The 21,822-nt window shown below is 42.4% G+C and overlaps 2 protein-coding genes and 1 long non-coding RNA gene across 4 annotated transcripts; 1 reads left to right on the top strand and 2 right to left on the bottom strand.

Moving 5' to 3' along the window:
* Positions 1-2,306: 2,306 nt before the first annotated feature.
* Positions 2,307-6,591, bottom strand: casp9 (caspase 9, apoptosis-related cysteine peptidase). The gene is made up of 10 exons (XM_041945799.1): positions 6,273-6,591; positions 5,922-6,132; positions 5,746-5,829; positions 5,603-5,664; positions 5,317-5,493; positions 5,134-5,223; positions 4,798-4,945; positions 4,470-4,658; positions 3,781-3,890; positions 2,307-3,670 (listed from the first exon to the last, which is right to left on the bottom strand). The coding sequence occupies exons 1-10, from the start codon at positions 6,402-6,404 to the stop codon at positions 3,566-3,568; spliced, it is 1,308 nt and encodes a 435-aa protein (XP_041801733.1). The 5' UTR covers positions 6,405-6,591; the 3' UTR covers positions 2,307-3,565.
* On the top strand, positions 6,104-13,503 carry LOC121612727 (dnaJ homolog subfamily C member 16-like). Of its 2 annotated transcripts, none has more exons than XM_041945797.1 (15): positions 6,104-6,154; positions 7,413-7,594; positions 7,674-7,740; positions 7,907-8,231; positions 8,342-8,526; positions 8,711-8,815; positions 8,926-9,084; positions 9,214-9,344; positions 9,442-9,625; positions 9,984-10,163; positions 10,287-10,363; positions 11,047-11,127; positions 11,331-11,420; positions 11,510-11,680; positions 11,786-13,503. In XM_041945797.1, exons 1-15 carry the CDS (start codon positions 6,149-6,151, stop codon positions 12,231-12,233), a joined length of 2,391 nt encoding a protein of 796 aa, XP_041801731.1. In that variant the 5' UTR covers positions 6,104-6,148; the 3' UTR covers positions 12,234-13,503. The 2 variants fall into 2 exon arrangements, with proteins under 2 accessions (XP_041801731.1, XP_041801732.1); XM_041945798.1 differs by lacking the exon at positions 6,104-6,154 and adding an exon at positions 6,888-7,016.
* Positions 13,504-19,624: 6,121 nt separating this feature from the next.
* LOC121612186 lies at positions 19,625-20,597 on the bottom strand. The gene is made up of 3 exons (XR_006007139.1): positions 20,534-20,597; positions 20,344-20,350; positions 19,625-19,720 (listed from the first exon to the last, which is right to left on the bottom strand). It is a non-coding gene; the product is annotated as an uncharacterized LOC121612186 (long non-coding RNA).
* Between the last annotated feature and the right edge of the window lie 1,225 nt (positions 20,598-21,822).

The raw sequence follows: 21,822 nt of genomic DNA, 5'->3' as shown, positions 1-21,822 counted from the left end.
CAAAGTCACAACATGTAATACATGTGTTTTGCCATGTTATTGTCACTTCTTGATCTAAAAAAAGGAAAAAAAATGGCTTCAGCTAAATATTTACGCTACTAGTTGTTTTACTTCAGCATGTAAAAAATACACATTTTACCCCTCATCAGCACAGAGCTTAAATCAAAACAATCTTTCTAAAATCAGGAAGCAATGCAACTACACTAAAATCTGAATACATTTGGATTTTTGCAGCCTGAGGTACAATTTCACAAAGAGGGGTCATCTTTACCTGTCAGAAACGTCGCTGATGAGGCGTGAGCAGTCAAGTATTTTGGATCTGAGAGGCAGGCCAGAATAGGGGGAGGTGGAAGCAGTGCTGATGCTGAAGTGCCACGAAAATACAGTAATGCTCATGTTTGTCTTATTAATGTAATGCAGTGGGATCTTACAGCACTGCAGATGTGCCAAACAGTGCTTGCATGTCACTTGGTGAACTGTGAAAGTACCATGAATCGCATTAAACATGCATTATTAGCTCTAACACACAGTCTGTGTCAGAAATCTCTTGTCTTGATCTTCCTCAGATCAGACGAAGAACAACAAGACTTCATGGCAAACCGTGCTTACATACAGTATATTTCCGGTGTTGTTGAAAATCTTTGGACATACATGCAAACAAATAAACAAACAAACCCTAAGCCCCTAAATAAAGCCAGTGAAAACAGAGAAAAATCAGTTCAGGGTTTTGCAGCTGTGCTTTAGTTTCATCCTTGCTGGGAGGCAGGTGTACGTGGTCTGCAGATATTTAAAGGCATCCCTGCAGGGATTATGTTCTGGAAACATCTGGGCTTAGTTCACACACCTTTTTCCCTTCACACCTGCAGGGAGAACACAAAGACCACGACTCACGCAGAATCACGACAAAACTGGAATATACTGCAGCGCTGTGATTGGACCCAGTGTAAGAGACTAATTCTGTCCACGTTCTGTGACGAATTAGTCACTGTTTTCATAATGAAGCTTAAGAATAATACAATAAAAAAAGCTAGTTAACACAGGTGTGTACCTTCTCTTGAGGACATCCGCAGTGTGCCTCAGAGAGCAGTCTCTCCCTCACTGATCACGCAGATATCTGTCACACAGCAATTAAAATGATCACATGAACCTCACCGGCAAACCAAGCCAGCTCTTTAGTGCTGCCAAAACAAATAAGTGGCACGGCTGGAAAGAAAGTTTGAGAGTAAACAGAGTCATACCACAGCTCAGTTGACGGACATAGTTGCATTGACAGGTGGTAACTTTCTCTGTGGGACACCTAAAAACAAATGTGGAAGCATTAACACTAAGGTACATGGGTGAAAATATATTCCAGCTCTGACAAGCAGACAGGTTGCTGCCAGCACTGAAGAAGGCACAGTACTGTTAGATAGTAATCCAAGCATAAAAACAGACGCGGTCAGTAAAAGATTCTTAATAATATTTTTACAGTTTGAGCATTTGGTCTCCACAAACACTTGTAGTTTATTTTTTATAGATGCTAGAAGGATTTATTAGAGGGGCATTGAATTGAATCCTGAGTCTGACAGGAAGTCAGTTTGGTTAAGCCATTTAATTGTAACTGTGCTGCAGCCTCTTGACTAGGAGACAAAAAATGCAGAATTTGTTACAGCTGCTGAAAAGATAAGAAGGGGTGGCGTTCGGAAATGTTATCAATTGGAAAAAAAAACAAGGCTGAATAACTGACTTAAGATGTTTCACAAAGTTAAACTGGGGCTGAAAAAGTGCTGATGTAACATTTCAAAAGTCAGATTTGGGGCCAGGACAGGCTTCTTGCTTTGTTGCGATTTACGGTAACTGCAGAATACAAGGAAACGAATCTCCTGAAGTTATTTTAATCATCAAATTTGAAAGTTTCCTGCTGAATAAACTGTAGTGGTGACACGCTGCGTAGTAATGCAGTACATGTATTTGCTTACAGGTAACGTAGGTAATGCATATAAATGTACTTTACACACTGATGTGTACATTTATATCAGAGAGAAACAGATGCGAGTGCAGAAAAGGAGAGTCATGTGCAGGACATGTTTCAGAAAACGTCAGGCATAGTGGGAGAAAAAAAACAAATAGTCTCCAAACTGGGTGGAAAACATTGGCGCCTACAAGTCTGGGGACGAGGCATGTGAGGAGTCGGTTTGCAATGGTTTGAAAAAAACATACAAACCAAAAAAACAAGGGTCAAGGTATACCAGATTGGGCCTGAGATGGGAGCACAATCCTCATTGGCTCCATCGTAGAATTTGCTGACCAAACAGAATACCCCAAGATGTTTGACAAACCAGAATTTATTTATATGGACAAGACATTAGGCTTCATCCTTTGGGCACTCTGTATAATTGTGCCAAACTTCATTGAAATCCAAAAGCCGCAGATATAAACCTCATGGGGGCCAGACTCAGTAGACTTCATCCTCTGCGGGCCATGAATGACTTAACCAACTTTCACGGCAATCTAACCATGAGATTTTTCAGACTGGACCAAAGTGGCGGACTGACAGATCGACGCTGCCGTCCTGAGGGCCATGCTAGCGGCATGGCTAAAAGTAATTTCCAAAACACTTCATTTAAAGTTATTTTCCATCTGACATTTATTTGAAGTGTCTCTTATTCTGTAGGTCGAGTGACATAACAATAAAGCAACACAATGGCTGTGTTAACCTGAGGCAGTGGCCATACAAATGAAATACCAGCAAATCTAATTTAATGGCGACCACTGGTGGCAGTGGAGGAAACTAAAAGACACACTGAAGGTGTTTGTGAGGTCTCAAGTCTTCTGTGACTCACAAACACAACCTACTGGATCACTTGCAGCCTCACATAATTTAACTCAGTGGTAGCACACACAGCAACACTAGCACGCTTATGTATGATGACTACAGGATGTATGTTAATGCTGAAAACATAATGTCATATAATATGTAGAATTTCCGTCCGCCTTTCAGAGAGATGTACCACTAACACCGCTGGTGGGTTGAGATTTACGTGAGGGTGGAGAGTATAGTAGCTGTGTGTCAATACTTCCCAACTATCTAGTTAATGGAAAGTCTTTCCTCACCTCTAACTCCACTTTCACAAAATAACCTCCACAAAATTGCCATTTTGTTAACAAAATCAGTGTATTAAAGAGACTTGAAATAAAAGTAATCATCAATTTTCCACTGTCTACTTTTGAACACTGACATCTGCTACGTTTTGATAAGACACCAATTATATAAAAAAAGTAACCTGAACCACATTTTAACATATTTTTTTTATAGATTTTCTTTACAAGATAGAACCTACTCCCAATAGGTATATTTAGAAAAGTTACCAACTATTAAAAATACAGCAAGACATGACAAACAAACAGACATGATTGTGTCAGTAAATGTACAACCACAATGTGGCAAATTCATTGACTTTGCAACTCTTAATATCATAATCAAATATAACATAATCAAAAGAAATTACAATCATGCCTTACGGCATTAAAATAGACTGAAATTGCATGAAAGTTGAACGCAGAAGTGTTAAGCTGAAGTTCTCCGCTATGCTTGGCTTTGAAAGTAGAGAAGTTTGCGAAGGAAGTTAAATGAACCAGGCATTTGCTTGTAGAGCCCTTTTGCAGAGTTTTGGGAAACTTCATGGTTAACCTGGAAATAAGCACAGTCAATAATCAGATGTGTCAAAGTTTAAACTAAAAAAGTCAAGACTGTCAAACAGAGCCCCAGCTAGTTTTGCTGGTATCGTAAAAGAAGCTCACCATCATCAACATGGTGACCAAGTCATCGGTAGCAGCATTTTCCTCAAGAATACGGTCCAGTGTCTCGACGTACCAGGAGCCCGACTGGGTGTCTCTCCAAGAAACGTATCCTGTTTTAGTTCCGCAGTCAAAGTGGCGTTAGGGAGACATACACAGCAAGTCAGGTTTCTCTATAGCTCTGGGTTAACCCCTTGACGCTGATTGTCGCAAATTTGCATCATACCGCTTTAATTCACATTGCAGCTGAATCGCGCATGCATTCCTCTAATGCCAGTTTGTGCATATTAAACACACACCTAGGAACTTTTTGCAAGCACTGGTTTCTCGTCGGACCGGTCAGAGTGAAAGAACCCCTGTTCTAATTGTTGTTACAATGCAATGGTTGTAAGCCAATTTTGTGGCTGTTTTGATGAAATAAATGAATTTTGAATACACAAAAAAGATGCTTTTACTACATTTAAGCATTGAAAAAAGTGGACATATAATGTTTGTTTGAACCCTATTCTAGTTGGTGAACCTGCCTAAATTTATATCTATTGTATGTGCTATGGAAAAAACTCCTCTTAATTTTGGATCAATTTGAAAAGCAAAAACACATAGAATTAATTTTTTAATATAATTCAAAATAAATTCAGGCGTCAAGGGGTTAATGATTGAAATAAACACAGATTCTTGAATGCCACACGCACCGGGAAAAGTAGAGTAGGACACCAGAATGTCACTCGGGGTTGGCAAAGTCGCTCTGGCGTCCGGTTCATCGGACATGCTCAGAGAGTCGCTGCTGGATGACATCGGGATGGCGTCCGTCTGATCATCTTCTCCACCGATGGATGGTTCGACCTCATCAGGGGACACCTCAAAGCCGGTGTCTCTTTCACCTCAAGGTCAAACACAAAGGTTTCCCCCTGAGATCACTTTAAGTGCCCGTGCAACCTTTGAATGCTGTCAGTAGGATTGTGGATTTTACAATTGTTTTGTTACTTTGAGTTATTCAACAGTGTGTTCAAGGTTAGCTACCTCCTCCACAAGCCTGGATGAAGAAAAGTTTGGGTTTGCCCTGTAAAGAGGGACAATGCTGGCCATTGAGGTAGTTTGTGATATACTGAACTGGGACATGCTGTCCGTCCACGCCGTACACGGCACCAGGGAAGCGGTTGTGGCTCACCTGTACACAACATTAAAACACTCATTAGGTCTTACGAGTCACCCTGATCTGGACTCGAGTAGGCCAGAGACAAAGGTGTGACAGCATTATGTATACATGTTACTGACATTTCAACAATTGCTGGTACAATATTAAGCCATGTGTAATTCCAGAGACTGGGTGAAAAACGAATGGAGGACATGTCTTACCTCAGTCCCATGGGACAGCATGATGACCACGCAGCAGTCATATTGTGAATGGTCCTTCTTCGATAAAGCTGAGAGCGCATGCTTGATTTGCTGTAATGCGGAGACGACTGTTAGCTTTACAGCCACGGGCTCAAAGGCTTAAATGTGGTTTAAGGACACGGAAGCAAGAGAAGTGAGTCTTACTCTTTGTTTCAGGTTTGTCTTCACCTCCACAATGAAGTTGAGCGCCTGGAATCTGCTCTCCAGCTTGTCACAGTCTATGTTGGAGCCTTTGCGATTGTTCAGCTCGCTCTGAGGTTCAAACTCCACGTTGTTTATGATGAGGCAATGCCCGCATGGGCTGGAGTCCATTTTATAGCTCTGACACACATATTCACGGAAAAAGGAAGCAGAGAAGCTAAATATAATAAGCTTATATGGCAGGCTGTGTCTTTCTATGGACTGTACGAGATAAATAAATGGTGCTCACCTGAATACTATCCCGTCTGGTCCTGCCTGCTATTCTTGGTCTAATGTACTCCCTTTCTGGTGCTGTGACATAACATCAATGTGTGTAAACATACAGGAACTTTCCAGACTCTCACCAAAACGTACATTAATGACATAGCTTACATGGACTGGGAGTAGTACTGGGCCTCTGTACTGGATAGACAGGGACATCATATTTTCTTTGCTTATCCACATCCATCGGAGAAGCTTTTAAAGAAACAAACAGCACATACTGCATGTGAGCAATAAATTACAACAAAGAGAGTTACAAATTATTGTAAAAATCGAGGCACACTTACAAACTGGGAGAGGCTGGACAACAGGGCGAACAACCTGAGTGGGTGTTGCAGGCTGTAGCTGAATTGTGGGAGCTTCATTCTGCAGGAGATCCGCCAAACTGTGCTGACCTGTCTCCTGAAGGCACTCCAGAAATAATGGAAAGGCTCGACTCCCGCGGGTCTCCAAGTCCCGGACTAACTGTCTGGCCTGGTCACGTCTGGTGCCAGAGCTCTGACAGGAAACACAGATGCAGGTGTGTTACCAGTATTACATGGAATGATTGTTAAATGGAGTGTTGCTCTGAGCATTTATGACCACCGTACAAACAATGGGCAATTAACCCGAAACTGTGGGGACCTGCATAGTGTTACCTTTATCTCGTCGATCATGTCTTGGGTGAAAACTTCTTTTTCAAGGAGGCCATCATACAGTTTTGATGGGTCCAAGTCTCTCACGAGATTGATCCTATTGCGCTGGAGAATCTTCTTGTATTTTTCCTCCATTCAATACAACCGCCCTCAGTGAGGGGCAGAGGAATACCATACAAGCTGTAGCTAACTAATTTTGTTGCGATCACAGAGTCAGTCGCTACTCTAAAATGACCGTTTGTGAGAGAGAAATAAATATTTGCTCCTGTACAAATATCACAACTTTCCTTTTCATTTCCCTTATTTGTGCTCGGTTGCGGTAGCCATTTCCTTGTTTACATCACTGTTGTCTGTGATTGGTCCATTCTGAGAGTACAGAGGGAAAAAAAGAGGTGCATTTGATTTCTTTTACCGCGCGCCGCTGCCACACACGACCAACGTACGTCGATACAGTCAACCTAGAAATCGCGGCGCGACGAGCAATACACCGAGCACACATAAACGAGGCATAAGGTTCCACCGAATACTCAATATCCCAATGTTACTTTCGTCGCTGGGTGCCTCCCCCTCTACTCCTCAGCAGCAGCAGGTTGTCAGCTCGCCCTGGAGGGAGGAACTGTGGGATGCTGCTGAACACACCCTTTGCATTTCGCTGTCTTTTCACATCAGCGTAAACCACCAAGCAGAGGAACATCAAAACCTTCAACAAATATGTGGCGCAGCACCGGCTGACAGCGTCTGCTTGAGGTGACTGGGACCGTAGAGCTGTTGCGTTGAGGCAGACAGACAGACAGCGAGATATTGTAGCAACGCAACTGACCCTAATGAGGAATAACTGCGTGGACGCTCTTATCCTCGATGAATAACGTTAATATGACAACCCAGTGACATGTCAGCAGGGTTACGATATTGTAATAGCTGGTGCTGTTGTTGACAAATATGACCCATCTTACCTAGCTTCTGTAGTTAGCATGCTATAATGCCATCCTATTTAGCTATCCGGTTGTCTTCATCGTGCATCATTACAAGGCTAATGTCAGTATGGAGGGAAGGCTGTGTCAGATTTGAAAGTCACCTAAAGACTGACATAATTTCAGGTCTGAACATCCTCAGATTGGTGATAGGTCTTCTGATGTGTTACAGGTAACTGTGATGGCAGGGTCAAAGATGTCTGTGCAGCTGGCTGTAGTGGTTGTCCTCTCAGTACTGCTGACAGGAGCAACCCACGCCGGCCCTGAGATGGACCCATACAAAATCTTAGGAGTTACCAGGAGTGCAAGCCAGGCTGAGATCAAGAAGGTCTATAAGCGTCTTGCAAAAGAATGGTAAACACATTTAATATGACACTGCCCTGTTTTTATGGACCTCAATCAGTTCTTAACTAATGAGCATCTTCCTCTCAAGGCATCCAGACAAAAACAAAAATCCAGGGGCTGAGGACATGTTTATCAAGATAACAAAATCTTATGAGGTTAGTCATTTAAAAAAATGGAATTCATCAATAAATTGTGCAGCTGGTGCATAACACTTAGTATCATGTATGTGCATTTAAGCTGTGATAGAAGCCAACAAGAAGCTCCAGAGGAAGATAGACATATACATCAGACATATTGATATTTGTTCTACCTTAAATCCAGATCCTGTCCAATGAGGACAAACGGGCCAGTTTTGACCGTTATGGACAGACTGATGACACCCAGCCATATAGCAGCGGTCGCTACGGTCATCGCCATGACAGCTTTTACTTCGACGAGTCCTTCTTCAACTTTCCCTTCAACAACAAGAACCACAGGGATTTTGCTGACAGCAAGTACATATTGCACTTCAACCAGTATGTCAATGACGTGGTGCCTGACAGCTACAAGAGACCATACCTGATAAAGATCACCTCTGACTGGTGCTTCAGCTGCATCCACATCGAGCCTGTATGGAAGGAGGTGGTGCAGGAGATGGAGACTCTAGGTTTGGAACAAGCCCATAAATCATCCAAAGTTACCCAGCAGTGCTGCTGTCTATGGAATTGCACAGAGGGAGTTGATGTGTGTATGTTTGTGGATATCCTGTCTTTGCAGGTGTGGGAATAGGTGTGGTGGATGTTGGCTATGAGAGACGGTTAGCCAATCACCTGGGTGCGCATCGCACCCCATCAATACTTGGAGTCATCAATGGCAAAGTGACATTTTTCCATTATGCTGTAGCAAAGGAGCACCTGAGGCAGTTTGTAGAAGACCTTCTTCCTCAGAGACTTGTGGAGCGGGTAAATATCTGCTAGTGTTCTGTTGAGCATTGCTTAGACAGTCAATTACAGGAAGGAAGGCTAAACATTGTTTTAAAGACGTAAAACGTTGGTATGCTGCTGAACAGATCTAGAATGGATATCCAGAAGATGGATTGGCGTAAATTCAAAATGAATGAAACATTGTGCATTTTCTCGGTTTCAGGTCACCGACAAGAATGACCTGCAGTTCTTGAACAGCTGGCATGAGCTCAACAAGCCACATGTTCTCCTGTTTGACCAAGTGCCTGTAGTTCCTCTGCTATACAAAGTAGGCTCTTGTCTTGCAGTTACTCAATGTGAAATGCACCTCAGGTGCCACTGACGGTAACTGCATCGCTAACAAAAACCCGCATATAATTTATCTCTGCATCTCCACAGCTGACAGCTTTTGCTTATAAGGAATACTTGCAGTTTGGCTATGTGGACCAGGGCCTTTCAGAGACCGCCAATCTGCAGAAACAGTTCAATATTAACACTTACGCTCCAACCATGCTGGTCTTCAAAGAGAACATTGACAAGCCTGCTGACATTATACAGGTAAATTACAGCAGCAGGGAGCTTGAGGAAAGAAAGTAGCTCCACTTTCTCTTCCTGTTCACCGTTATCTATGTATACACCAACTAGTTAGACCTGTGTTCACTGAATGTGGTTGTTTGTTCTCTGCAGGCCAAAGGAATGAAAAAGCAAATTATTGACGAGTTCATGTCAAACAACAAGTTTCTCCTTGTGCCGCGGCTGGTCAATCAGAAGCTCTTTGATGAGCTCTGTCCTGTCAAACAGTTCCATAGACGCAGAAAGTAAGAGAACCTAATACTTTATTTTTTCACATCTGTTCACACGGTTAGTTGCTAGTTTGCATTTGCTAAGTTACTTCACTGTCCTTCCTCCCCTCAGATACTGTGTCCTGCTGATCACAGGTGACGAAGAGACCTTTTCTCTTGGGAACAAGGCCTTCCTCTCATTTGCCTCCACAAATGCCAAAGAGGTTGTTAGATTTGCTTATGTGTACCAGCGGCTACAGCAACCTCTTTGTGACATCCTCATGCAAAACAAAGACAGCGCACAGTCACCAACCCAGGTACACTCATACATGCCCAATGCTACAGCTGCCAGTTCCACTGTGAAACCACAGGATCTATGGGGATCTGAGAATTGGTATCACTTTAGGATGTGGAATGTATGAAATTAATTCAGCATATTTGTTTTGATAATCAAGAGAATAATGTATTAATGCACATGAGAGACAAGTAATTTCAAGGGTTATTCCTGAATTACACCATAAAAACAAAACAGGACACTCAAAAAAGTCTTTTAATGATCTTTTTTTATTTTCTACAGAAATCTTTGTAAAAGACACTTAACATAATGACCAAAGCCCCCATAACAACTGTTATCCATACAAGATCTTGAGTGTTTTTTTTTTTTTATATACTCAGGTGGTGATCCTGGAGAGGCGTAATGCTGCAGGCAAGGCCTTGTTCAAGCCAGTGACCGCCTGGAACGGCAGTGAGGAAGACAAGCAGCATCTCCAGGAGGAGCTGGAGCGACTTCAGAGAGACCCGTCCATCCTCATCCATGACGCCATGCTGCCCGAGCTCAACAACGAGTTTGCCTCTGTACGTTCCTTTTGAGTAAAAATAGTGGGTTTGAACAATGCCTGTCTGTGCAGCCAATGTTCCTATGACCAAGTACTGTTTATCAAACACCAGCCCTAAATGTGTAACGCTCTCACTCTTCAGATGTTTGTCATCCGATGGATCTATGCATCTTACGATTATCTCTCCGAAGTCATTGATGATATTCTGCATAACAACTGGTAGGTTTCTGGTTTCTTTCCTTCTGGTTTTATTTCAGATTCAGCTAAGCAGTTCCATGTACATGAAATAATTTGATGTGAAAGATTCAAATTGTCAGACGATGCACTGCAAAAGTATTTATTTGCATTTAGCCTCTGTCTGACCTAATGCACCAGATGGCTTGTTACACAGAACCATCTGGGAAGTCGTCCTTGGAAACTGTTTGGAAAAGAGCAGGCACTTTCAAAAAATACTTGGCAGGTGATTGGATGAACCATCGGTCTGTCACGGGCTAACTTCAGCCAATCACTCTTTACTCTTCTTTCAGTGAAGAAATATTCTTCAGTTCTGATATAACTGATGCTATCGTAGCATCTTATGCTAATGTCTATAGGTGCCGCCATTGTTGTTGTCGAACAAACAGTCACTTCTCTGGCTGTCGTCCCACCCAAACCACGCCTGCTTGTAGATGCCAGTAGTTCCTCACAGGACGCTGATTGGTCTAAAACAACTGTTGTTTGGCCACAAACGCATAACTTGATTCCTGGCAAGATGGATTCTCGGCTTGCGTGATCTCGCACAATCTTATGTGATCTCGTGATCTCGCGAATCCAGCTGCCTTGCAAGGTAGGTAGATTATGATGGCACGCAGATGCAAATGCAGTGTGTCTTGTTGCACTGAGACATCTATGATGATTTGCAGGCGTGAGATGATGCCTCTTCTGTCCCTCATCTTCTCTGCCTTGTTCATCTTGTTTGGAACCGTTGTCATCCAGGCCTTTAGGTTGGTTGTTTCACCACACACATTTCACTTGAGCAGCAAAACATGTAACTCCAGCAACATCACCTTCTCCTGGAATTAGTTTAGACATAGCATCAAAGAAGATAGAAAGACAAGCCAAAGAAAACAAAGTACAAATGCAATTCAATTTTACTCCACGTCCTCTTTTGGCAGAACCTTATTTCTTCTTTTGGTGTGTTTTTCAGTGACTCAAGTGATGATAAGCAGACTAAACCAAAGGCAAAAGATGGAACCAAAGCTGAAAATGGGTCACCAGGGACCGGTGGCACTTCAAGGCAAGAATAAATTTACTATTTACATATTTTATAGAGTGCAGGACTGACCATTATTCTGTAAGTTCTTTAATTTTGCTCCTGATTTTCAGTCGGCCTCCCAAGAAGAACTTTGTGGAGGTGACAGAGCTGACGGATATCACTTACATGAGCAACTTGGTGAAGTTGAGGCCGGGACACATGAACATAGTGCTGGTTCTCACTGACGCCTCCAAGAACATCCTGCTTAGCAAGTTTGCCAAAGAGGTCTACTCCTTTACCGGGTAACCTAAAGATTCGTTAGAAAAGAACATTGTTGTTGTGTATGAAACAATCATGTCAATCGTGACAGATTTTTCATCAAATTAATTCTTCCAACTCTCTCCTAGGAGCCTGACGCTGCATTTCTCCTTCCTGAACATCGACAAGCACAGCCAGTGGATGAACACTCTGCTGGAATACGCCCAGGACGCCACGCAGATTGATGCAGACGAGGATGATTGCGGAAACCACAAAATGGACTACACCGGCTACGTGCTGGCACTTAACGGCCACAAGAAGTACCTTTGTTTGTTTAAGCCCGTCTACACTGGGGAAGACCTTGACAGTAAGTCATCTGAGGATGAAGGCAGTACTTCAGGGGGGAGGTCGAAGTCCAGTTCCCGCGACGACCACCCACCGCGCAAATCCAACCGATCCCGCAGCATATCCACCCTGCAGATCCACCACAAACTAGACCGCCTGGGGTTGTGGATGGAGAGGCTCATGGAAGGCACTTTGCCGCGCTACTACATCCCCGCCTGGCCAGGACTAGACAAGATCACCTCCTGTAAGTAGATGGAAGCGAATTAGTACTTAGTATTTATCCACTGTCAGACTCCCCTTGTGTTAGGATAGAGCTGCCTTTCTTGGACTTGAGATAATTAATATTTACATACGTTGGGTTAATATTCCAAACTTGGCTTGAGTCCAAGTACTGTGGGTCAGATCCTTTAGCGTACCCCTCTTCCATTCATTGCATGCTGTTTTATATACAGTATATTTAATTTAGGCAAATGCTGCTGCTACAGCCTTGTGAACAGAAAACAAAATCACTGTGGCCACCTGTACTCTCCTACCCTTATTTTCCTGGTGTTTCTACGTTCTATTATTATGGTGACTGCTGGGGAGAGGCAGGAAAAGCAGGGAGAGACAGGGATGTCATACAGCAAGGGCTGCGGGCTGTGATCGAGCCCAGGCCACCACGGTCAGGACACACCCTTGTTGCATGGTATGCGCTCTACCAGGTGATCTACCAGGGCGCCTCCTCCGCTGCCGTCATGACCATCAATCACATCCACACACACTAAAGGAGGCAAGATAACTACCTTTGTCTCCATTGATGAATACTGTGAATAGAGATGCATGACTTTAACACGAAATCTCTTTTTTATGCATCTCAGCCCCTTTTCTCCATTATATATTATCTCCTGAATGCTGCCTCGCTTGTGCAATATAGCATACTGCTGTAATGACAATGCCTTTTATCATGGATGTCAAGGGTTTCTTCATGTTCTTCCTGATCATGCGATTACATCAAGAGAAAATCATTGTTTTGTTACATAGAAACTTTTGGGGTTGTGGTTTAAAATGTACTTTGCTGCACGCAAGAATTATTTAGCAGCCTTGGTCTATTTCAGAACCTCAGTTAGCCAGTAGCTTTATGTAGCAAACATAATGAACATAATTGCTGTCCATTTCATTTTCTGAATGTTTTCCAAATGGAAAAAGATTGACTGACATGTTATCATCAGATCATCTTGAATTGTGTTGACATGAAAGTAAAATCAAGCTTAGTGTGTGCTTGCTTGATTTATTAACTTGTTTTGTCACCATTAAGTGAAAAAATATTGTTCATACAATTTTGTTGGTACTATGTAAATATTGTACGTAATCATGTATTGGACCTGTTTTCAAGAGTACGTATAATTTGGTGAATGTTTCACACGGATTTATCCAAATGCTGTAGTTTTTGTTTTTTGTTTTTGTTTTTTTAGTTAATATTGAATTTAGAAGTGAGTATAAAAGATGATGTCTGCTACTGTCATATGTTTCAGTTGGTCTTCAGTCGTGCATTCATCCTCTTGTTGGTTGCAATATAATGCTTTATGTTTGTCAATTAAAAAAGAAAATAATATTTTGTCGCAGAATGTGCGTTTCTCATCATCTTATAGAGAAATAACGTGCCATATTACTGTGCTGTCACTGGGTGGCAGTCCCTGATAATCTCTGTGATCCAAATCGAATGGACAAAAATTATGCTTATTACTATTCATATTATTTAGAAAAATGTAAATCAAGACGTGTATTTCCATGTTGGGAAAAAAGCGTTAATTTTCAATTTTGAATGTAACCACGTGTGTATGATTTTGACAAACACTGTTCATTTTAATGAATCGGTGGCTTTCAGTGAATTCACTCGCTAATTTCTCTGCTGATGTTTGCCTCCTGCATGTACAGGGGAGTTGTGTGCGTGCAACTGATGGAGTCTTTCTTCTGCAATTTGTCAAGGTTGCATCTTTTTGAAACCACAAAGGACAGTTAAGAGCCATTAAAGGTATCAGAAACAAAATTTTGTGAATATGCTGCCAACTAGGAGTTAATTATATGCTTTTTTGCTTTTCACAGCAGACATTTTGACTGGTCAGAGGAGGAAAAGCACAGTTGTTACTGACAGTAAAACGGCTTCTCTGTTCAATTGAAGTGTTGAAATAATAATAATAATAATGACAGCGTGGCAGTGAGCCAACATGCACAACGGCACTTTTGCACAGAAGAAGTTCTCTTCCTTTGGCACAAAACATCCCTCTGCCTTTTTCCAGCATGATGGAATGGCGCCCTTTCTCCAAATCCTCCAGAACAGCTTCCACAGCCTCCGAAGTAGCATCAGGAACTTCTTATATACTTTGTAGGGTATACCGCTTGGGCTGTTCTGGCCTTCTTCACCACCTCTCAGACCTCCTTCCAAGATGGTTAATTGATGTTGTGCTGTTTTTCTGGAGTCTTTGTGCTGACAATGCTTGGGTTGGCATCTAGGACCTGGTCTCTGTAGCTGTCATTGTGGGTCTCCCTCAGGAAAGCTTCCGCATCTTATCTGGAACTGACTGTCAGCTTTCCGAATTTTGCTTTTCCCAGCAGTGTCCTGGTGAATCCGAAGGGGTCTTCTTCTTTATCCTTCGTCTCTGTGTAGTAGTAGTTCAATTCTGGCCCTTCCGATGTGTCTGTCCTGTTGAGTCTCTCACCCTCTGCCTCTCTGGAGACTCTGGGGGTATAGCGCTGATATATTTTTGACAGAATCTTGATCTCTCTTCAGCTTAAATTCAGTGCAGTTCATAGTGTTATTTTGCACAATCATCTATGCAATGCAGTTGGTGGTCATGAATTTGCAAGTGTGCTCATGGTTATAAAACATTTTAACCATCATTATTGTTGGGGAAACAAGCTAGCAGTGTTGATAAATTTCATTATTCAGTTGTTACTTGTCAGACAGCCAGTCAGATTGTGTTTCCACAAAAGTTCCAAGGAACTACTTCATTGTGATAAATTCTACTGTGTTTATTGTGATTCATCTCCATTCATTGCTATGAATTTCACTGTGTCCACTGTGGTTAATGTAATTGGAACCAGCAGGCAGCAGGCCATGTGTGTCTGTGTGTTGGTGTAAACATGTAAAGCTAAAAAAGTTTGATAGTCTGAACCAAAACACATTGAAGTATTTAAATACAGATAATAATAATACATTTTATTTATAATGCACTTTACATTAAAAGAAATCTCAAAGTGCTACAGAAAGCATAAAACAGTACAACAACACAAACCAAACAATGTAACATATATTAAAAAAAAGGCTAGGGAAAAGCATTTGTAAAAAGGTAAGTCTTTAGGCTATGCTTAAACGAGTCCACAGTCTGTGGAGCTCTCAGATGGTCTGGGAGAGCATTCCACAGACTGGGACCAGCCAGAAGAGGAGGAGCAGAAGACTCGAACGCCCATGCTGTGCAGATTGGTTCTGGGGACCTTGAGGAGGTTGGTTGAGCTGGAGCGAAGGGTGCGTGAGGAAATCTGGGGGAGGAGAAGTTCCTTCAGGTAGGCTGGTGCATTCCCATGTACACACTGGTGGGTGAGGAGGGAGATCTTATATTGAATCCTGAGGTCCACAGGGAGCCAGTGTAGTGACTTCAGGATGGAGGTGATGTGGTCAAATTTGCGCACCCTCATCAGGATCCTTCAGCCCTGTTCTGGATGTATTGGAGCCTTTGAATGCTCTTGCTAGAGACCCCAATGAGGAGCGCATTACAGTAGTCCAGCCTGGAGGAGATAAAGGCGTGTACCAGTTTCTCAGCATCTGGCAGAGAGAGTGCGGGGCGGAGCTTGACAATGTTCCTAAGGTGGTAGAAAGAGTTTTTACACAGATGCTTGATGTGGGTGTCAAACGTCATGTGGGAGTCCGTTCTCACACCCAGGTTGATGACTGCTGCGGAGAGTGGAATGACCTGACCAGCAAAGGTGATAGAGGTTATGGGGGAAGATCGTAGCTGATGTGGAGTCCCAACCAGCATGGCTTCAGTTTTGGAGCTGTTGAGTTGTAGGAAGTTGTGATTCATCCATGCCTTTGTCTCCTCCAGACAGGTTGTCAGTGTGGCTGGAGATGGAGATGGTGAAAGGGCTGAAGGCGGGGTGGGCTTCATCCTGATGTAGAGCTGCGTGTCATCAGCATAGCAGTGGAATGACATGCTGTGCCTGCTGATGACACAGCCGAGGGGGAGCATGAATAGGGTGAATAAAAGGGGGCCAAGGACAGAACCCTGAGGGACACCACAGGTGACAGGCTGTGTTGAGGATTTAGCACCTCCAAGGGCAACTCACTCGGTCTGTTCAGCCAGATAAGACTGGAACCAGCTCAGAGCCAGGTCACAAAGACCAACGGTGGAATGCAGGCGACGCAGGAGGATGGCATGATCCACTGTGTAAAACGCTGCCGATAGGTCGAGGAGGACAAGAAGGGATGGACATCCAGCATCCGCTGCCATCAGCAGGTTGTTGGTCGCTGCGGTGCGGAGCTCTCCTCTTCCTCACCTTGTGATGGTCATCCTCCTGACGGGTACGTGTGTGCAATCCGCTCTACCGGCTCTAACCCTGCCCCCTCTGCACGCCACGTCAGCCAGCTGCTGTTATGCCGGTCTGTGTTACCTGCTGTTTTGCCGGTCTGTGTTACCTGCTGTTTTGCCGGTCTGCGTTACCTACTGTACAATTATTTGTTTCTACTCATCCAACCCTGCACCTCCAGCGTTGCTGTTGCCGGCACTTATTAGGGTGGTTGCTGTTCTTATCCTGGGCTGTGCACATCTTAGAGTGTAATCAACAAGGGACTGATTTTTATTAATAATAGTTTCTCTTTTAATTGTGTTGCATGAATATTGGGGTTCTGTTACTTTTACTAGTTATTATCTTAGTCCTTTGCCTTACGTTTGGATTGCTTTGCATGTTTGTTTGCTTTACTTCTTCTTTATTATCATCTTTCTTTGGTTGCTTTGCATGTTTATTGGCGTTTATTATTTTTGATGAATTCAAGATTATTTCTGATTATCTTTGCTTATCTGCTGTGGATTATTTGACCGTTTTCTTTTGTTTACATGGGTTTGGTTCTGTTAATTTGTGTGGTTCATTAATTTAACCCTGATTTAAAACCCAATTTAATTGTCTGTCCTTTTTTGTGTATTTTGTGGGGGTTTGATAATTTGTGTGGTTCATTAGTTTAACCATGAGTTAAGCCCAATTTAGTTATTTGCCAATTTAGTTATTTGCTCTTGTGTTTATTTTGTTGGGTTGGTATAGGGGTGAGTGCGTGAATGTATGTGTGTGCAGAACAATTTTATTGATGAACTGTGTTAAACTCATATTGTTAAATAAAATGAATGTAATATTTATACTGGACCCAGTCTCAAGCCTTCATCAGTAAAACGAACTTGTGTGCTATAACTACTGTGGAAAGGGTTAGCATAAATCTCCAGGTGAAATTCCTGGGGTGGCGTTGTCGGTTACTATTGTCAAATTGACTATCAATCTCTCAAACTAGCTGTTTGGGTGTGATTGGCCGAATCGAAATTCTTGGAATAATTACTAAATTAGATCCATCATTCACCCCGACCCCCTCTGCTGCCACAACTGCAAGGGGAAGGTTGGCAAGCATGGCCATTCCTGAGTTCGGATGTCGAGGATTCTCTGCCTATTCAGTGAGGAGGATGCTCACAGGGAGAGAGAGAAAGGCAGCAGCTCGCAGAATGGGGGAGGCAGAAAGAGCCTCTTGCTGGTTATGGAGCAGGAGAGAGGAGTAAAGGAGTAAAGCTAAAGTCAGGAGGAGGAGATGGGCAGTGACTTGGCCACCACTGCCGACCCACCTCCGAGAGGGTGTTGTGGTTAAGGGTCGAAACACCCGAGGAACGGTGGCACCCACCTGACGACATCAACTCCTCCTGGTCAAGGCTACATTCTCTCAAGGTAAATGTAGGAGAAGCATCTTCAGATGTATGTGCTCTCGAGAAGTGCGTCACCAAATCTATCCCCTTTCTTTGCCTCCTGTAAAGCTATATAGGTCTCAACCTCTGAAGCTGGAGGCCAGGTCTGGACCACTGGGGATGCTTCTTTGTGAATCAGTTTGTGGCGCATCTCACTTCTGGGGCCCTAAAGGAAGTGACACACCTCATGCTTGTGGACCCTATTCTCTTCCTGTTGGCTCATAGACCTGGGGATGTCGCGTCAGCAGGTGAATTCTTCTCAGCAGGATGAGCTATCACCTCCATTCTTGTATAACTGGATAACTGGCGTTGGCAGTGTAATAGTTGTTAAACAGTTTACGGTTGTGAAACACTAAAATGTATCTTTTTATACTGTATATGCAGATCCAAAGTAAATGGTTTGATCAGACTGATCAATTGATTGAAGGGAATGAGGTGAAATGTCCTCTTTTATATATGAACCAATATCTGAGTTTTTTCCTTTTTAACTTTTATAGAAATTGAGGTGTGGATTGAGATGTTTATAAAAACAGAGGAGACAAATTATTGATGAGGATATATCTGTTTATTGATTCACTTCAAATGAAATCAGAGTTCACAGATCTTTTGAGAGTGATGTCACCGAGGCTTGACATCCCGGTGGAAGTGACATCGTCAGTGGGAGAGTGACGTTGTCACGGCAGCAGAAGTGACAGCACATGGCTGGGATCATCACAGAGGCTTGGAACATACAAAAGGTTTCTTGTCTGAGCAGACAGCTTTACCTTTACATGTAATTAAAAACAAACAGACAATTAGAGCGGCAACATGTTATTTCTTTCAGTCTCTTTTTTTTCCTCATTTGGTCAATGACACATCACATTGTAGTGAAAAGTGTCTATTACAGTTTCCAAAAAGTAACAAATGTGTATTTTTCTTCTAATCTAATGTATAAATAAAACATAATTCAAATAAATGAACTAATAATTAATAATTAATGTAATTAATTAATGACAATAATGAGATAATCAGTGTGTACCTTTGCTGTTAATCTCAGAGCAATATTTTCCTTCACTCCTGGGTTGGAAATTCTCCTGAAAAAAAAGGGGGTTTTAAGGGTCAGTTCACTCAAAAAACATCTTTTACCACTGCTGAAACCTTTTGCCACCATTCCAACACAATGAGGGTAAACAGTGTTAAAAAATGAATTGAATGTCCCGGTTTCCTAATATAATTCTGTGTATCTAGCAGTCCAAATTCCACTCTCAAGAGGGATAAATATCTTTTTAATGTGAGTAAAAAATAAATAATATCATGGGGATAGCAGCATCACATCCCATCAATTGTTCAGTTGCTCACCTTTGCTGAACTAACTTGTCCAATCCAAGCTTCTTTGTTTGAGCCAGCCCCCTTTTTAACCATTTCTTTAACAAAGTCCCTTTCGGCTTCGGTGTCTATTTTGGCCAAATCCCCACCCGCAGCAGCGCAGGCAGCCTAATGAGCAAATCAAAGAGTGAAGCAGGAAAAGTGAAAAATACAGTCATATAGAGATGGTGTTAGTTGTATGAGGGCACAGGATAGACCATCTACATATGAGGACTTACTCGACTTAATAATTATTGTAAGAACAAGCAGTGATGAATACAGATGATGACAACAGTGAGGCAGTTGTGACTGATATTGCTCCACAAAGTACCTGTGCATCATCCCATGCCAATTCACTTAACCTGACCACGTAGCACCTGTCACGAAACTGTCTCCATGGAGAAGGGCATCCACCTTCTTCTGGACCTGCATGGCAGAGGCATGGCAGGAGAAAAATTAGATTGCTCTCACTGATGTTTGTTTGTAAATGTTGCCAGGCTTCTGCCAAATCATGTGGGTATCTTCCAAAGCATGTCTTTTTAAAACAATATTCCCCATTTTTCCCAGGATAGTTTTTCCTTGCTGAGCCACAGTGAAGGGATGCTTCAAAACCAAATGTAACTTATCATTTTTAAGTCAAGGAGGAGTCAGTGCCTTCTGCTGATAAGAGGCTGAGGTGGGCGAAAGTAAATGAGGAGGAATAACTGAGGTTCAGGCACAAGAGCTTTACAACAGCTGTTTCAGACTGCTGGATCATTTCACTGACCTAGACTACATCTATCTCCTGCCTAAACTTAACCATCTCCACCAGTTTTCTAGTCCTGCAGCTGATTAATGTTATATGAAATTTGCTTCAAGTTGAATGAGCGTTCCTATGGCAGCCCAGCGCTAATTTGAAATGATTTTTTGACCCGTAACAAATATAGTTAATGCTGACTTTATGGGCAACCCAGCAGAAAAACTGTCCAACAACAGCTGGAGGGCAGAAAAGTCATTTTTGAAACTTATCAGTCTTGGAGTCTGCAGTCACAATTCTAGGAAACACCAACCTTGAGCCTGTGGACACAAAGAAAAAATGACACTTGGAACTGACGTGGTCATGTTGCCAAAAACACATTTTCATTTCAATGTTCTTAATAATGTCATGTTAAAAAGTCAAGAGCTGCAGTGGGACTAAGGGTTTAGGTTTTAACAAGACCTTAGCTCATTGAAAATGATTATATTGTGCATGTTACTTACATTTGCTCCAGTCCACAGTCCACTGGTCAAACAGAGGATCACACAGAATAAAAGACCTGATGCCATCTATGTAAAGATATAAAGAGAAGAAAAAAATGCACCATGAAGACGATTGCATTGTCTTTACAGGAGACTCAATTCCTAAAATGCTATTTGATTTCAGAGGATGATGCAGGTGGACACTAAATGTACTTGATAATGAACAGATCAAGAACCTTTTCTGTGTATATACATCGAAACAGCTGATACTCTGATGTGAAGGCAAGAATTAAAACCCTACCTTGCTGTGATGATCAGATGAGGTTTCCTTTGCAGCACGTAGAGTTGCAGGATGTCTTGGATAAGGAATCACAGTCTTTATATATCTGTGTGCAATGCCTCGGATCATGTGATACTATTTAGTTTGTATAATGAATTCTTGGGGAGGAAAATATGCAGATCAGAGAAATTCGATTTTCCATGCCGGATTGGGCGGGGAGCAGCCGAAAGAAGGAGAATGTAACGAATTCTGAATAATGTGCACAGACTTTAAGAAAGACCAGAATACTCTTTCAATAATGTATTAGAAAATAAACACACAGCATTTGGAGGCATCAGCCACAGCACTTGCTTCAGAAATTTGAATGTGGGTTGTAATTCTGAACACTGATTGGTTGACTGGCATTTTGTAGCAGTGTGTAACAGTTATGTATTTGCATTCTGTTCATTAATTTCTGCATACATGTTGTTTGCCGGGCAGGTAAATGTGGCACGTGATGACATCAAATACATCAACACCAGTGAAGAGAACCAGTCTTTCAAGAGAACATTGACAAGCCTGCTCACTCATACATGCCCAACACGACAGCTGCCAGTTCCACTGTGAAACTACAGCATCTATGGGGATCTAAGAATTGGTATCACTTTAGAATGTGGACTGTATGAAATTAATTCAGCATGTTTGTTTTGATAATCAGGAGAATAATGTATTAATGCACAGAGTTGAGACAAAGTAATTTCAAGGGTAATTCCTGAATTGCACCATAAAAACAAAACAGGACACTCAAAAAAGTCTTTTAATGATCTTGTTTCATTTTCTACAGAAATCTTTGTAATAGACACTTAACATAATGACCAAAGCCCCCATAAAAACTGTTGTACAGAAGATCTTGAGTGCTTTTTTGTTTTACTCAGGTGGTGATCCTGGAGAGGCGTAATGCTGCAGGCAATGCCTTGTTCAAGCCAGTGCCCGCCTGGAACGGCAGTGAGGAAGACAAGCAGCATCTCCAGGAGGAGCTGGAGCAACTTCA

This window comes from Chelmon rostratus, chromosome 10 (assembly GCF_017976325.1).
Source record: "Chelmon rostratus isolate fCheRos1 chromosome 10, fCheRos1.pri, whole genome shotgun sequence".
NCBI lineage: Eukaryota > Metazoa > Chordata > Actinopteri > Chaetodontiformes > Chaetodontidae > Chelmon > Chelmon rostratus.
Note: the sequence above shows the minus strand (reverse complement) of the source record. Positions and strands in the feature narration are given on the sequence as shown.

Coding starts and splice junctions, on each gene's coding strand:
- LOC121612727 (XM_041945797.1), top strand. Junction 8,527..8,710: donor CTCAGAGACTTGTGGAGCGG/GTAAATATCTGC, acceptor TCTCGGTTTCAG/GTCACCGACAAGAATGACCT. Junction 9,345..9,441: donor CAGTTCCATAGACGCAGAAA/GTAAGAGAACCT, acceptor TCCTCCCCTCAG/ATACTGTGTCCTGCTGATCA.
- casp9 (XM_041945799.1), bottom strand. CDS start 6,404: ATGGAGGAAAAATACAAGAAGATTCTCCAGCGCAATAGGATCAATCTC. Junction 5,665..5,745: donor CAGTACTACTCCCAGTCCAT/GTAAGCTATGTC, acceptor GTTATGTCACAG/CACCAGAAAGGGAGTACATT. Junction 4,659..4,797: donor CATCCAGGCTTGTGGAGGAG/GTAGCTAACCTT, acceptor TTTGACCTTGAG/GTGAAAGAGACACCGGCTTT.